This window comes from Antechinus flavipes, chromosome 2 (assembly GCF_016432865.1).
Source record: "Antechinus flavipes isolate AdamAnt ecotype Samford, QLD, Australia chromosome 2, AdamAnt_v2, whole genome shotgun sequence".
Lineage (NCBI taxonomy): Eukaryota > Metazoa > Chordata > Mammalia > Dasyuromorphia > Dasyuridae > Antechinus > Antechinus flavipes.
The window spans coordinates 514,297,898-514,313,570 of record NC_067399.1 but is presented as its reverse complement, the minus strand read 5'-3'; the positions used below and the strand labels follow the sequence as shown (position 1 = coordinate 514,313,570).

General features: G+C 37.9%; 1 protein-coding gene across 1 annotated transcript in view; it reads left to right on the top strand.

The window, feature by feature from the left end:
• The first annotated feature begins 4,561 nt into the window (after positions 1 to 4,561).
• The window catches only part of SLC7A8 (solute carrier family 7 member 8), a 71,627-nt gene continuing 60,515 nt past the window's right edge, over positions 4,562 to 15,673 (top strand). The window contains exon 1 of the mRNA XM_051980463.1: positions 4,562 to 5,569. Coding sequence (XP_051836423.1) covers positions 5,419 to 5,569 — 151 coding nt within the window. The 5' untranslated portion in view covers positions 4,562 to 5,418. The remainder of the gene's footprint in view (positions 5,570 to 15,673) is intronic.

Here is a 15,673-nt window from a genome sequence, read left to right as displayed (position 1 = left end):
TTTTTGATTTTCTTCCCGAGTTATTTTTACCTTCTGAATCCAATTCTCCCTGTGCAGTGGGAGAACTGTTCGGTTCTGCAAATATGTATTGTATCTAGGATATACTGCAACATATTTAACATATATAGGACTGCTTGCCATCTTGGGGGGGGGGGGAGGAGGGAGGGAAGGGAAAAAACGAAACATAAGTGATTGCAAGGGATAATGCTGTGTAAAAATTATCCTGGCATGGATTCTGTCAATACAAAGTTATTATTAAATAAAATTAAATAAAAAAAAATTTTCCTCATTGCGGCTGTCTTGAATTTTATTGCCTGGGCTATTTCACTGAAAAGGACTAAACAGTAGTTTCACTGTTACCCTGTCATGTCTCTATTTGTACAGTAGGTGTCATCCACTCTCAGCCTTTCTCTGGAAGAGATTGCCTCTAAATCAGCATTTGTGGTATTTCCCCTTCTACCTATCTCAGATTAAAGGAGAACAATTTGCTCCTATTAGATGACCAATATTAAAGGCCACTAAGATGTTGTCAACTGAGATGTTCTCTAGGATTTATACATATGTGTGTATACATACACAATATACACTAATATATAATACATATGTACCTATATATGTATACACACACATACTGGTATTCCAATATAACATCAGGGAGGTGAAACCAAGATATGCAAGTGCTTTCTCCTCCAGAACTATCTGGATCCAGTGATCACTTATTTAAATAAGGATGACTGGAGATAGTCCTGAATACTGTGGGAAACCTTTTTAAGCCAGTCTTTAACAGGTCTCAGTTTGACTGAGGCAACTAACTGCTCTTTCAGTGATTAAGACTAGATAAGAAATAAATGAGGCAAAGAATGACCTTTATTGCTTAGTCAAAAAAATATGAATGAATGAATGAATAAAAAATTAAAAAGGAATTAGTCTGGGAGGAAAAGACCCTGTGGGTTTCTGGCCAAAATAGCAACAATTGTTATTTACATTCATTCTGAGGCAATCTGAGCCAAAACAAAGACAAAGTGGATTCGGCCTGGGACCTTTTGTTGGCCAAAGAGTGATATGTAAACTTTCTTTGAAAATGGAAAATTGCCTCAATTAAGTCCCTTTTGAATTTCAAAATACTTTAGGATGGATATTGAGGAATACATTTCTGGCACTAGCTAAAGAATACTTAGGAATGGAACAGACCAAGTTCCCCAAATCTCTTCAGATATAAAGTCACAAGGTTTACAACTAAAACTGGCCTTGTAGGTCACCTAGTCTAAAACCCTCATTTTATCCAAACTGAGGTTCAAAGCAGATCAAGGAGTCAAACTTGAATCTTCCAATTTCCCAAACCAGGGCTCTTTCTACTATACCTCATTCTAGTGGGTGTCATTTCACAAAGGATCCCTGTATTTCATGTGTTCATTGAATATCCAATCAGCTGAAAATATGATTCTCCTTCTGTAACATTTCTTTCATCTTTTTCTCCACAAACTCTCACCTGGGTTCAGACCCTTCTCATCTCTCAACGATTTCAATAGCCTCCTAATAGATCTCCATGATCCAGTTTCTTTTTTCTGCAACTCACATGCCACATAGCTGCCAAATTTATATTACCTAAAGCACAGGTCTGATCATGTCACCTGTCCTGCTCAAGAAGTTTCAGTGGCTTCCTATTGTCTCTAAGATAAAATACAAACTTCCCTTCATAATCAGGTTCTAGTTTACCTCTCCAGATAAATTCCACTCTATTTCCCCTTCACATGCAATCTTTTCTGGCCGAACAGACTTATATTTCATAGGCCACATGCTTTTCAACAAGCTGCCCACTGTGTCTGAAAAGCTCTACCTCCTCACTTTGACCTTTTGTAATTAATGCCTAGCAGCTTTTAGATTGAACACTAATGCTAACTCCTGCAAAAAGTCTGTTTTTCTTGACCTCTTAGATTGTCACTTCTCTTCCTCAGCAGATTGTTTTTATTTTTTTACATATTGCATTTATTTCTCTATGTAGACACTTTCAATTTCATTCAGTAAACAATTTATACGTGCCTATTTTGTGCCAGGCACTGTTTTAAGAGGTAAAAGACAGTGTCTATCTTCAAAGAGCTTACATTCTAACAAGGGAGACAACATGCAAATAAATATATATAAAGCAAGTTATATACATGATATACTCCGGAAAGAATTGGAATTAAGGGAATTAGGGAAAGCTTCCTGTAGGTGAAATTTTAATTAGGACTTAAAAGAAGTCCGGGAAACCAATAGAATAGATTCCCTTTGATATTTATTTAATTTTTATCTTATCATTCCCAGTACCTAGCATATTGTCTGGCATAGTAATAGGCTCTGAATGTTTGTTGAATTAAACATCAGGTACGATGAGGGAAATAGATAGCTCTTATATCATAGTATTAATAGTTCTTCATAAACTGCTTTTCAAGGGCAGCTAGGAATCTTGGAAAACTTGAATTCAAATATATTTTCAGACACTAGTAAGTCACTTAATCCCCATTTGCCTCAGTCTTTTCATCTGTAACATGGGGATAGCAATTGCTCCTACCTTCCAGAGTTGTTATGAGGATCAAATGAAATAAAAATTATAAGCCATTGATAGAACTAGAACTATATATAGATATATTATGTCTCTATGTATGTATAAATATATGTGTGTGTGTGTGTGTAGTGCTCATAAATAACATGGGGGGGGGGGCTAAAGGAACACAAGTAATCTGTAACAAGGTTCTTTTATAATTCTATACTTCTAATATGGTTCTACCCAGAAAGTTGTCTTGTCCCTATAGTTATGTAGTTGCTAAGCTTTCTAAATCTAGTCATCTTATGTTGGGAAGGTAATGTATTAATTTGGTAAGGCTCATGTTAAATCTGTATTCTTTTAATCAGAAATAAGTGACAGAAAAAAGCTGTATTTGCAAGAATTTTTTAAAAATGGAGTTGCATTTGTGTGTGTGTATATATATCTCTCAATGGCAGAATTTGAACAGAAATTACCAGGCTGATTAATAATAACTAAAATCCCTTAAACTGGGAATTAATGCTTTTATGTATTAAATTATAACATACCTAAATGTCAAAGGCAATTACCTCTCCCCTTCAACATATACACACCCAAAGTTTCCTCTCCAAAGACTCCTTTCTTCCCAGAGATTTTACTTGCTACATTTATTTTTCCCCATTCCATGTCTCTCTTTTGCTGAAATTCTCCTTTCACCTCCTTTTGCTGAGGCTTTCAGTTTGCTTTGTCTCTATCAAATTCCAGGTAGAGAAAGGGGCTGAGAGGACCATAACCTTTGAAATCTCTTAAAGAGCTCAAGGAGCAAGTAACTTGGAAAGAAGCTTTGAGGATTGAAAACTCAATCAGTCAGGGACTTTTAAACCTAATGCAAAATCACTATAAACCTAATGTTAGGGTTGATTCTTTTCTTAAGGGAATAGTTCAAACCTTTCTTATATAGTCTCAAGATTCACTTACACAAGTGTGTATACCTGTATATGTTTGCTTGTTTGTTTTTTTCAAAAAAGGGAGTTGGAGCAAATGTCTGTAATCAGTAACCTTAAGGAACTTGGGCATTTAGATCTCTCCTCTCCATAAAACAGAAGTACTGTATACTGAACACATATACAAGCTCAAATTAACTCGAGGTTTCTATGATGCAATCTTCTGAAGAATTTCAGGACTTACAAAACTGACCAGAGACTTCACTCCTGAAATGAAATACAATGAATTCAGAGATAAAATGCTGCCTGCAATACCTGGTTTTAAGGAGGAGGGTCAAGGAAGGACAGGGAATTACAGTAATTATTAAGGTAATTTATTAGCCATGACCTTGTCTCATGATCAGTAAAATATTTCTCTGTCTCCAATCAAACAGTCCAGTCACATTTTTAGTGGAATTATGAAAGGTCCCATTGGGTCAGATTTGTTCCGTTCTTGGCCTGTGACTACCCATCTCTTCCAGTCCTGCATTCTCAGTGCCTCATTTGGTCCTACTTGTAGTAGTTTCCAGTTGAGCCAGCTATCTCCTTTCCCATCTCCGCCTCAGTTTTTAAAAGAAAATCATTTAAAAAGCAATACCACAAGTATCCCTGCATTTTTAAAGCTCTCCCAGGAAATGTGCCCCTTTTTTATTATTCCTAATTCTTCCCTTCTTATTTTTCCTCCATATCCTTAAATCACGTCTCTCTCCAGGTTCTTCAGAATTGGAGGAGTCATCCCAATGTTCCTTCCCCTTTAGTGCCCCCAAGAAATCTATACTGAATTCTCATAAAACTTTGTCATGAGTCCAATTTATTTTTGATGGAGTTAAAACGGTCTCCACAACTGTTCCTTTATTTATAAAGCTCACAAATATTACATGACATGCAAGGGTACACCGGTTAACGAGTCTCCCGGAACATTTGCGAGGGGAAGAATTTATATCCGATTTGTTATTCGCCTTTCGGAAACCTTTCGGGTTTGTGTGCTAATGCCGAATTGAAGAGGAGGGAGGAGAAAGCTGCTGAGGATGGAGAGAAAAGCGAGAGGAGGTGGAGCCTGTGCTGGGCGTTCAGGAAATAAAACCCCGTGCGGAAAGCAAAGGTCTTTCACACGTGAAGAAGCTACTCTCTCTGTAGCTAAGCGGAGAGAGGACTCTGAGCTATAAGCGATAAAAGGAGGAAAGACCAAGAACAGGGAGAAGAGACTAGCCTATAAGAATAAATGGGAACACTGGGGAAAATCTGAAGGCTGGAGAAGGAAAGGGGAGGGGAAATGAAAATCCACACCCTGTGGTACAAAATCTAGAGCAAACCGGCTGTGTCTGCTGTTTGTTTTTCTGAAAGAAGAGAGTACCTGAGGATTGTCCTTTTCTTTTTCTTTTTTCCCCCCCAAGACTCAGTGAATGAGGGGGAAAAAAATACTCTTGCCTTCTTCGCAAAAAAAAATTAAAGAACCGCGCTGACCTAAAAGCCAGTGTAGGTTTTGATCTGAGAGAGCTGAAGGGAAATCCAAACTGTCTTTTTTTTTTTTTTTTTTTTTTTTTTTTTGGGAGCATTTGAATGAAGCAGCTGCCTAAACTGAGCGGAACTCAGCTCTGATTCAGGAGATCTGCATCCCCTCACTCTGAATTCTAAAGGGAGTAGCTGCTATAGTTCTATTTTTGTACACATGTCTATTTTTCCTTTTTAAACCACTTTCTTTGGTGGCAACCTTGAGCGTCAGAAAAGTATTTTAATTATATTAATACAGATTTGAGATTTTTTTTATCTGCATGTGCCTTTTTTTAAAGGGCCAGGAAGAAAGGTCATTATTTTAGGAAAAGGACATTTTTTTATTTGAAAAGGCTTAGGAAGAAATATAGACATATAGATAAGTAGGCAGACAGAGAGGAAGGGAATTTCAGTGATTTTTTTTTTCCTTTTCTGAAAACGATGGAAGAAAAGGCCCGGCACCGAAACAACGCTGAAAAGAGCTCCAGAGGCGAGAGTGAGTCTGATGCTGGCCCAGATGCTGGTTCCGAAGGGGGTGGAGTAGCACTGAAGAAAGAGATTGGGTTGGTCAGTGCTTGCGGCATCATTGTAGGTGAGTCTAACTGATTTTCTTTTCTTTGCTTGGGAGCTACAGACCATTTCTCCTTCACCCGTCCCTCCATTTCTCCCTCACCGTCCCTCGTGGCATTATATAGCAGCTAAAGAATTTTTCTCTGTCCCCCTTCGAACAAATGGCAGAGCGACTGAAATTCACCTATTGCCTCCTTCCCCCCTGAGGTGGGGAGCTGCAGGGATGCACGAATTAAATTCCATTCATCAAGGCTAAGAAGCCGATAAAACTTGACTAATGCTGCCAAAGATGCATGACTTCATCAATATCTATCTCTGTGCCTGTCCTCTCTGTCTGAGGCCTTGGTCAGTCTTAGAGGGCCCGAGAAGCACGCGGACTTGGGGTGTAGTTTGGAGTGAGTGCACCTAAGCAGCTCTTCTTTCAGAGGAGAGACTGTGACTTTGTTTCCCAGAGAAGCAGCCAAGACTTGAAAATGGAATCTTGGGAAGGACAGACCTAACTATTTTCTGAAGCTGCTGCAGGGCTGTAGACCCCACGATCCTGGGTCCCCCGAAAGGGCTTTGCCAGTGGCATCATCTCTTGAGTGGTGGTCTAGTTTCTAGGCAACGCGCTTTCTAGGAAAGCCTTGCAGTGGTGGATAATAGCCATTTGCTCCTTTCCAGAAGTTCCTCTATCTCTTGCTTTCAAGCACTATTAGAACGTTTAATTCCCTAGTTGGGAAAAGCAGAGTGGTGATAATATTTGCACGTCCGCTTCTGCCTTCTAACAACTGTTGTGAAGTTCTGGTATCCTGGTGCCTAGGAACTAGTTTATCTAGATTATCGCCACATTCCAGCCACCCCAGAGAGTGATTTCTTTTGGATTCTGAGAAATTAAAATGTCTGGCCAGAAACAATCCTCTCCCCCACACCCAATTCAGATAAACTTCTCACCTATTCTCTGACTTTGATCATTGTTATTACTTCCGATCTCTAGTAAGTCTAAACTGGGGTCCTGTGGAGCTCTTTATCTACATAGGACTTCAGTCTGAGGGAGGGGGTGGAATGGATGGGCTGGGGGGGGGAACTAGTCTGGCTTCCACAGAGCTTAACAGAACAAGATTATAGTTTTATATGTTTCTCTTGATGATTTTTATTTGCCTAGTTTCTCTCTCTCTAAATGATCTCAGCTAAGGACACAACATAGGTACCACGACATTCTAACATTGAGGTCTATAAATAGCCTATAGCTTGTCACCTCTTTCACCAGTTTGACTGAGAGAATTAAATATTTTTTATTCCCTTTTAAGCAGGTTCCTGATTGAGGCTCATATGTATAAATTGGGCTTACTCCAAAAGTTCTCTACTTATAGCACTCCAATACACATACATTTTTATTTCTATGAGTTGTAATCCATCTAAAATATAGAATATCCACAGTATTTCTCTTCTATTTATGCTCAACTATGATGGATGAATACTATCCAAGCTATTTCAAATGATTGATCCATGAATTCACGCCATAGATTTTTTTGTGAGAACCAGCCTAACCTGGTACCCACCAAGGCACCAGAAAATATTCTAGTTATTCTAGTTATGAAAATAACAGCTCTGGTGTTCTGTAGTGACAAAAGATTTTCAAGTGTATTTGTTCTTTAAAGAGATGATGAAGTTATTTTTCTTAAGAGTCGGATCCCTTATGGATGCTATTCTGCCCAAATATGAGCTTAAAGTGATGATTGTTTGCTATTTAAGAAGACTTTGCTTAGCTACAAGACTACTTTTCTGGAGGCACTGAGGTACAATGGAAAAAGTGCTGAATTTGGAGTCTATTCATTCTAGGAGTATTTTGGCCTGGGCAAAGATATTTCTTTCCATGCTAACTTGTCACAAATAGTATTTTTCATACAGAGTTGAGCAATAGCACTACACATCTTAGAGCTAAGCAGGAACACACAAACCGGAAGGCAAAAAAGAGAAAATTATTTGTTAATGAGTTGGTAGAGAAATGGGACCTGTCCTAATGCCCATTATCAATCGACTTTTTAACAGTCATGAAGACCTGACTCAAGTATTGTTCTAGATTCTAGAAGCAAAAAACAAAAAACTCAGTCCCAGTCCTCGAAGTGCTTCCATTTTACACACAAAACTGGCTTAAAATCAAGTATTCTATGCATGGAAAAAGAAATTCAAAATATATGCAAACTAATTTGGTGAGGGAGAGCTTGGAAAGTTAGGTATGTCTGGAAAGGGGCTCTTGTTGGAGGATGTTCTCAAAATTAGACTTTTTAGGAATCTAGGCATTACAGAAAGCAGTGAGGAGAAAGGAGAGCTTTCCAGACCTAGGGAAGAGTTTATACAAAGGCAGAGAGGTAGGCTGAGAGTATCACGTAGCAAACAAACTTCACCCATATGTAGAATACTCTAGGGGAAATAATGTGAAAGCTCTCTATAGATTTATATTTAGGCATAGGAGAAGGATTGTGATAGGGCTTCAAGGCCAAAAGTATTTTATCAGATGTTTAAAGGGAAAAATAAGATCATAACTACATGAGAAGTATTTTGGCTTTTAAGAGAATAGATCAAGATTTATTCAATGAATAAGCATAATTTAAACACTTGGCCTGTGAAAAATTGGAATTCTAGGCATTGTGGGGGCTAAAAGTAGGAGTCTCCCTATTAGAATAGAGCTTCTTTAGAGCAGGGGCTGTCTTAAACTTACAACAATGTTTTGTGCATAGCACCTCAGTGCTTAGCTCTGGGCATCTTCTCGGGCTTTTTCCAATGCCTAGAATGCTTTCCTTCTGTTTCTACTACTGATCTCCCTAGCTTCTTTTAAGTTTCCCATTTTTTACTAGAAGCCTTTAACTTTTTTACCTCCTGTATCTTCCCTCCGTTACTGTATATAGCTTGCTTTGTATATATTTGTTTTTATGTAGTCTCTTCCATTAAATTGTAAGATCCTTGAAGTCAGGGACTGTCTTGCTCCAGCTTTTAAGTACAGTGCCTGTCACATAATGACTAGGCTTAGGAAATAAATTTATTCAAAATGTATTCAAATTTATATTTTTAAGTTTGCAGTTTTTCAACTCTTGGGCTAGAGCCTCCATTTAATAGTTAATAATAGTTAAGAAAAGAACACCGAATATATAAGGTAGTTGGGAGGAACAGAGGCTAGAATTGGGGACTTTGAATCAGAATTTCAGATTCTGACTCGACACGTGGCCTTGGACACAAGTTAATTAAACCTCTGTTTCAGTTCCCTCATCTGTGTGAACTATGAGGGACAATTAATGTCACATCTACATGGGCTCTATAACAGATATGTAAAGTGCTATCTATTGAAAATGTTAATACATTACGCAACTAGAGAACATAGACCAGCATATGATAATCTAATTGGAGGTGGCAAGGGAAAAAAGTAATAGGAGACTTTTTGGAGCTGAGTGTTAAGGATAAAGTGGAGAAAAGAATTTGGGTGGACTTAAAGGTAGTGAGAAAAAAATAACAAATCATGAAAAGTGAAGAGCATTCTAATAGGGTTAGAAGTAGTGGTAGATCATTGGATTTGGGAGTTAACAAGTCAAGTTATCCAGTAGAATTACTGCCCAGACTAGCAGCATTATGAGAGATAGAAGATAAAGAAGTGAAGAGGAGAGATGGAGAGAAAGATGAAATGAGATTCTCTTAAAAAAAAAAAAAAAAAAAAACCAGACCTAAGTCTAAAAACAAGCCAATTGTGCAAATCAATGATAGAATTGGTCCATAAGTACGGTGTACTTTCTGTTTAGATGAGATAGGGAGATCAAATCTCAATTTTTTTTTTTTTTAAGACAAGAAAACTGCATTCCAAGCCCAACTCTGCACCTAAATTGGCACCATAACTTTGGACAAATCAGTTGGTTTCTTTTCTTCATACAAAAGTTCCAACAATAAAATTATGACTTTAAAACTAAATTAACAAGCATTTATTTTGTGACTCCTATGTTCTAGTCATTAACTTAAGTTGGACCAGATGACCTGCCTCCCAGACAAAGATATAAGGCAAATCTAAATTAGCCACATGGAATTGAGTCATATAGGAATTTCTTTGAACCCGATCCCTCTGTGGAGTTCTTCCTGAGAACTATCCAGAATTTAATTGAATTGGAGATGGTGAGAAGGATAGCCCAAGAGGGCATTTCAGTAAGCCCTTATCTTAAACCTAAAAGTTTTCAGATAAAGTTAGGATTGTTGTCCTTTAACCCTTTTAACCTTATGAAGAGCCTTTTTGTCTTCTAATTATCTACCACCCATCTAGGCTCAACCCTATTCTCTACACTCTGGAAAGGTTTAGAGAAAAAATGTTATTTCTTAATATTTCTAAAATAAAAGGGTAGGTTTTTAAAAATACACTTCCACAAAACTCATTGGTACCAGCACTGACTGCCATAAAGGTTGAAGTGACCGAGCTTAGCTCTAGTTAGAACAGAGACAATGTCCCCTCTCAGCAGTATTTTCGTAAAAATGTGGATATGAATCATTGTATATAATGTCAGACTTTTTCCATATTTTGATTAATTTTACTTATCCCCCTCCTTTATTTGTAAGAAAGGCTTGCTCTCTGGGAGGGGAAGGGGGAAATTGGGAAATGTAGGTGAAGGAAAAACAAGATATCAATAAAATTTACTTTTAAAAAACTAGTGTGTAAAAATTATACAAAAGAGAGGTAAAATTTCTTAATTTAAAAAATCATTTTACTGGCCTCTTAGCTATTTCTTGAACCAAACACTCCCATCTCCTGTCTGAACATTTTCACTGACTGTCCCCCATCCCTGAATCTTTGTCTCCTCAGCTCTGCCTCCTCTTCTCCCTGACTTTCTTCCAGTTTCAACTATTTTTGTAGGATATCTTTTTCCAGTCTTAAATCTTAGCACCTTTGCTCTCAGATTATCTGCAATTTAACTTGAATATATTTTGTTCACATCTCCTTCATTAGACTGGAAGTTTCTTGCCTTTCTTTGTATTCCCAGTGCTTAGCACACCATGTTGGATCACATAGTAGGCCCTTAAAAAAATCTTTGCTGTGTCTTGATTTGACCTTCAGGCCCTGAATGTAATTACTTATTCGTGTGTTTTTGAAGCAAATATTACTAAATTTTAATTGACTGAACATTTTAAGTGATTGCTTATGTGCTAGACCCCTTCTGTGAGAGAAAGCGCTTCTAAGCACGATGGCCCCAGAGCTACTGATTGAAGATGAAGTATTTTACCTGAATTGGTAGTTTCTGGAAGACTGCTGACATGCCCGAGAGGCAGTAGTACAGTTGGAGAGGAAGTGGCCAGCAAATTCTGGGTCAGACTTTAATTAGTGATCTCTCATCCTCACTTTTCCTTTAAGGGTAGCATGATCTCTGGGCGATTTTTAAATTCCAGGGATCCAGAAAGTCTCCTGACTGGTTTTCTCTCCACCGTGCAAATTAGCATTAACCCTGAGGGTAAATTGTAAAAATCAGGTCACTTCTAAAGGAAATCCAACTGTTGGCTTGAGAGTTTCAAGCTGTGGGACTTAAAATATTCTTCCCTTCCTTCTGGTAGATTTTCCTTTGAGTGTGTTTCTGTGAAAACGTAGGTATATTTATAAAGCTGAAACTTGGGGGTTCTTTTGACCTAGACTTCAGTTTGCTCAGTAGGGTGTCACATCAGCTCCCTTGAGCAATAATATTTAACCTTTCTATTTCTTAGTCTCAGATTTCTCATCTGGATGATGAAAAGGTTGGGGTTCTAAACTTGGAATTTCTCTACCTTTGGAGTCTAGATAGATTTCAGGCTCTTTGTCAACTTGGATTGAAAAAAAAAAAATTACATATTTAACTAATGTCTGAAATTTAATTTTTACTTAAATTATGAATTTTGAAAAAAAACACATCGTGAAAAAGTACTCTATTGACATAATCAAATGGTCTAAAGGAAAGGTCCTTTTGGGTTCTTAACATTCTTTGATTTTTGTATCCTCTATCTCATTTTCTTTAGCAATTTTTTAACCAGCTGGGTTAAAACTGATGGAAAGAAGAGAAAACTGGGAAAGAAAGTCGGGTGTATCCCTGTTGGGGGCATAAACTATGGAAAAGAGGTTAGCTGATTGAAGGAGGGGGTGCATTCCAGGTAAAAGTCAGAAACATTTTTAGAAACATTGACCTGGAAATTAAGATGGAGTGGGGATGACAGGGTTAATCTCCCTGGCTTCCTTCAAGTCTGTCATCTTTTCTAATCCCATCTTCTGGCCTTCCTTAATCTTAGTCTTTGTACTTTTTTCCTTAGGTTGTATGCAATTTATCCTGCCTGTATTTTGTTTGTATGTAGTTGTTATCACTTCTTCTTGTTTGCATGATTGGGAGCTCCTTGAAGGGCAGGGATTGCTAATTTAAGGGGGAAAAAACTTCTATGAGATCTTGGCCACCTCCTAAAATAACTTCAAAAAGAGATCACAGCTTTTTAGAGCTGGATGGGACCTCAAAAGACTTTTACTCAACTCCCTTGTTTTGAGGCAACTTGATGCCTAAGAAGGTTAAATTACTTGTCCTATATCACACCGGTAGTGTCAGATGCAGAATTCCAACCCAGTCTTACAGAGTTTTGATCTCTAAAGTGTCTGTCCATTTGATGGCAAAGCTCATTTATAGGTATGATGATTAGCCCTTACTCTGAATTATGGGTAGTAGGGATTTAGTTTCCTTCAATTCTTCCTGAGCTCTAGGAAAATAAAACAACTTTAGATTACAAAGCTGCTTGCTTTTAGAGAAAATCTAGAGGCATGAAATAGTTATATAATGGAACAATGAATCTAACTTTACAGTTTTAATAAAGATATTAAGCACATATGATGTACTATTTAGCATCTGTGTCAGAACAAGATGAATAAAATAAATAAGGTAGAGTCCTAAGCACATATACATAGATATAAGAAAATAATGTAATATAATCATAGATTTAGAAGCTAGAAGGGACCTTAGAGGTCCCCAAGTCCAACCTTCTTATTTTACAGATTAGGAAACTGAGACTGAGGATAGATGATTTTCCCTAGCTAAATATATTAGGCAATATTTGAACTCATTTTCTTGATTCTCAGGGCCAGCACCTTGTTCTTTGTGCCACTCAGCTTCCTTAAAGAAGCATCTAAAAGTACTGATCACCAACTTTTAAGTTTTAGGGGCATTGGAGTTTTGTTAAATTAGAGGTCTGGTAAGGTTTCCTAAAGAAGATTTTTGAGTTAAAAGATGAATAAGTAATTATGGTGTAGTATTTATAAAGTGCTGTCTTGTAGAGAAGGTATTAATTTGGCTGGTTCCTTCCCCCCCCTCCCCCAAAGTTAAAAAGATGCAAATTTAAATTGTCTTCCAGAAAACTTCTTAACAATTGGAGCCAAAAGGAAGTGAAATAAGTTGCTAAATCAGAAAGTAAATACCCCCTCCTTGGAATTTCTCTAACAAAGGCTAGAGGGCCTTCCTGTGTCAAACTCTAGGCTTACTAATTAGAAAAAGACAATTGCAGCCCTCTAGGAGTTAATCTAATGAAGGAAACTGAAAAGGAGATGAAGGTGGAGGGAGGAGGCACAAGGATTTTTTCTGGAGTCCTGTCCCAGGGGTGAGCTGGTAGGAAATCATAAAGAGTTGCCTGGTGTGGGAGCCGAGCCATCTTTAAATAAAAGCTTTGCTCCCCCTCAGTTCAGAGAAACAAAGAGTAATTAGGATACTGAGGTCGGAGTATCCAAGCTAATATAGTCCGACAGGGTGATGAAGTTTCTTGGAAACGTGATCAGTAGTCAATTAGGAATACCTTTTGCTTACAGGGTTAAGACAAGATGGGCACTAATATTTTTTCCAGTTTCCAAATTCTGTGAATAATACAATGTAGTTACAGCATAGGACACAGAGAAAGACTCAAGGTAGCTTAGTGGCACAGGAAAGAGCCTGGAATCAAGATACACTCATTTTCTTGACTTAAAATCTGACCTCACACACTAACTAAAACTAGTTGTGTGACCCTGGGCAAATCATTTAATTCTGTTTGCATCAGTTTCCTCATCTGTCAAGATCAGACAGCTGAGTATCTTTGTGAATAAGGAAAATTTATCTCATCAACTGGGGGAAAGATAACTTGAAGTGTAGATGAGGAGACTTGTATGGCTGCAATTGTCTGTCATAGTTAATCATCACACAAGTCGTCTTCTTGTTGTTTATAATGTTCTCCCGTTCTGCTCACTACACTTAGCATTAGTTCATCTAAGTCTCTCCCAGCTTCTCTGGTCGTTTCTTATAGAACAATTTCTTTTAGAACACAACTTAGCCATTCTCCAACTGATGGGCACTCATCAGTTTCCAGTTCTTTGCCACTACAAAGAGGGCCGCCACAAACATTTTGGCACATACTTTCCCTTGTTTATGATCTCTTTGGGATATAAGCCCAGTACAAAAGCTGATGGATCAAAGGGCAGGCATAGTAAAACCTCATTTATTTAGCAAAAGTGAATATATTAAGATAATATTTTTTTTCTCTAGAACCTTTTGTAAAATTCTTAGAAAGGCTCCTTGGAAGGGTCTGTGATATACTCCAAGAAAATGGTTTGTTGTTGTTCATCCTTGATTTTTGAAGACCTATATAGCATCCCAGGGATGCCTTGACTTGCTAGCAAATTGGAGTTGAGTAAGACAGTCCCACAAAGCCCCGGAAGCCTCACTTCCGGAGTGGTCCAAGTCCAGTGGCAGGACAAAAGTCAGGATGCCTGGCAGTGGGCCAGGATGCAGTGAACCTTAGCTTCTTTGATGCTTGACCAAGCTCTGAGCCCTCCACAGCATCAGCTTCAGCTGCTTCATGGCCATTGGAACACACTGTTCTCATCTGTCCATTTTCCCATTAGAAGATTTCACATGCTTGAAGTAGACATCCTCCTAACTCTCTGGATGGTTCTGATGGGATTTGAGCCCTGAAGGTTACTTCAACCTGGTTTAGCTCATGTGCCAAATGACTTTCCTGGGGAGAGGCTTCTGCATCTATGGTTTCCCTACCTCTGAAGGGATTGTTAGCTTGTTGAGATCATCCTCCTCCTCACCTGTCCATAAGCTAAGATCTACTCTTCTCTAGGATTAACTTGTCTAGCCTGGAAGAAGTTCTCTTTGTTTAACTCCATGAATGAGGGGACAGTGGTCCTGGAGGAATGGGATAATATCTTAGTCCCTCCATTTTGAAATATTAACCCAGATTTTATTTTAATATCCCTATGAGGAATACCTAAAATTGTCTTGGAAGCAGGGAGTTTTATTTGAAGGCATCGGAGACAATACTAATTTGGGCATCTCTCCAAACTAAAAATGGTTTGGATGTAGGATAATATGAATTTAGTTGTTTCTGGAAGATTTAATCCAAAATCATAAGCGTTACAAGGTAAGTACCCCCCACAAAAAAAGATCAGGAGGAAGATACAAATTTAACAGGCATCTGAAGACATTTGATAGTTGAAGTCATGGGACTGAATGGAATCGAATGGACACTGAGTATATAGAGAGAATAGGGTCAAAAACTGGGAAGCAAGGAATGAGAACAGGAAGAAGAGACTGAGAATGGAATAGAACATGAATGATTAGAGAAGAAGGGAAAAAAAACTAGGTGCTACATCAAGGTAAGTAAGGGAAGAGATCCTGGGGAAGCTAAAAGTGCTGTATACCATATTCTCTAGAGGATGGGAAGTTTCCAAGCTTTCCACAAGACAATGCAGGCTTTAATGGAGACAATATGATTTAATGGTCTTCATATCAACGGAGAGGGTTACAAAAGTAGAATTCAAGAGTTGAAAGGGATCTTTTCATATAGATGACACAATCTGTACCCAGTCAAGAATTCTCTACAACAACCTTGATAGGTGGTTGTCCAGCTTCATACCTGGGAATCCACTATTTCCCAAGCCAGTCTATTCCACTTTTGGGTAGCTTAGGAAGTTTTTCTTTCTGTCAAACCTAAAACTACCTTTCTGTAACTCTTAAATTTTGGATTAAAGTCATATTCTGCTTTGAAACAAAATAAATAAATAAATCATTTCAAGTCTCTAGACCATTTTATAAATATTTCTTTAATGTTGAAATAACATTGGACTGATTAATCTCTAAAGATTCCT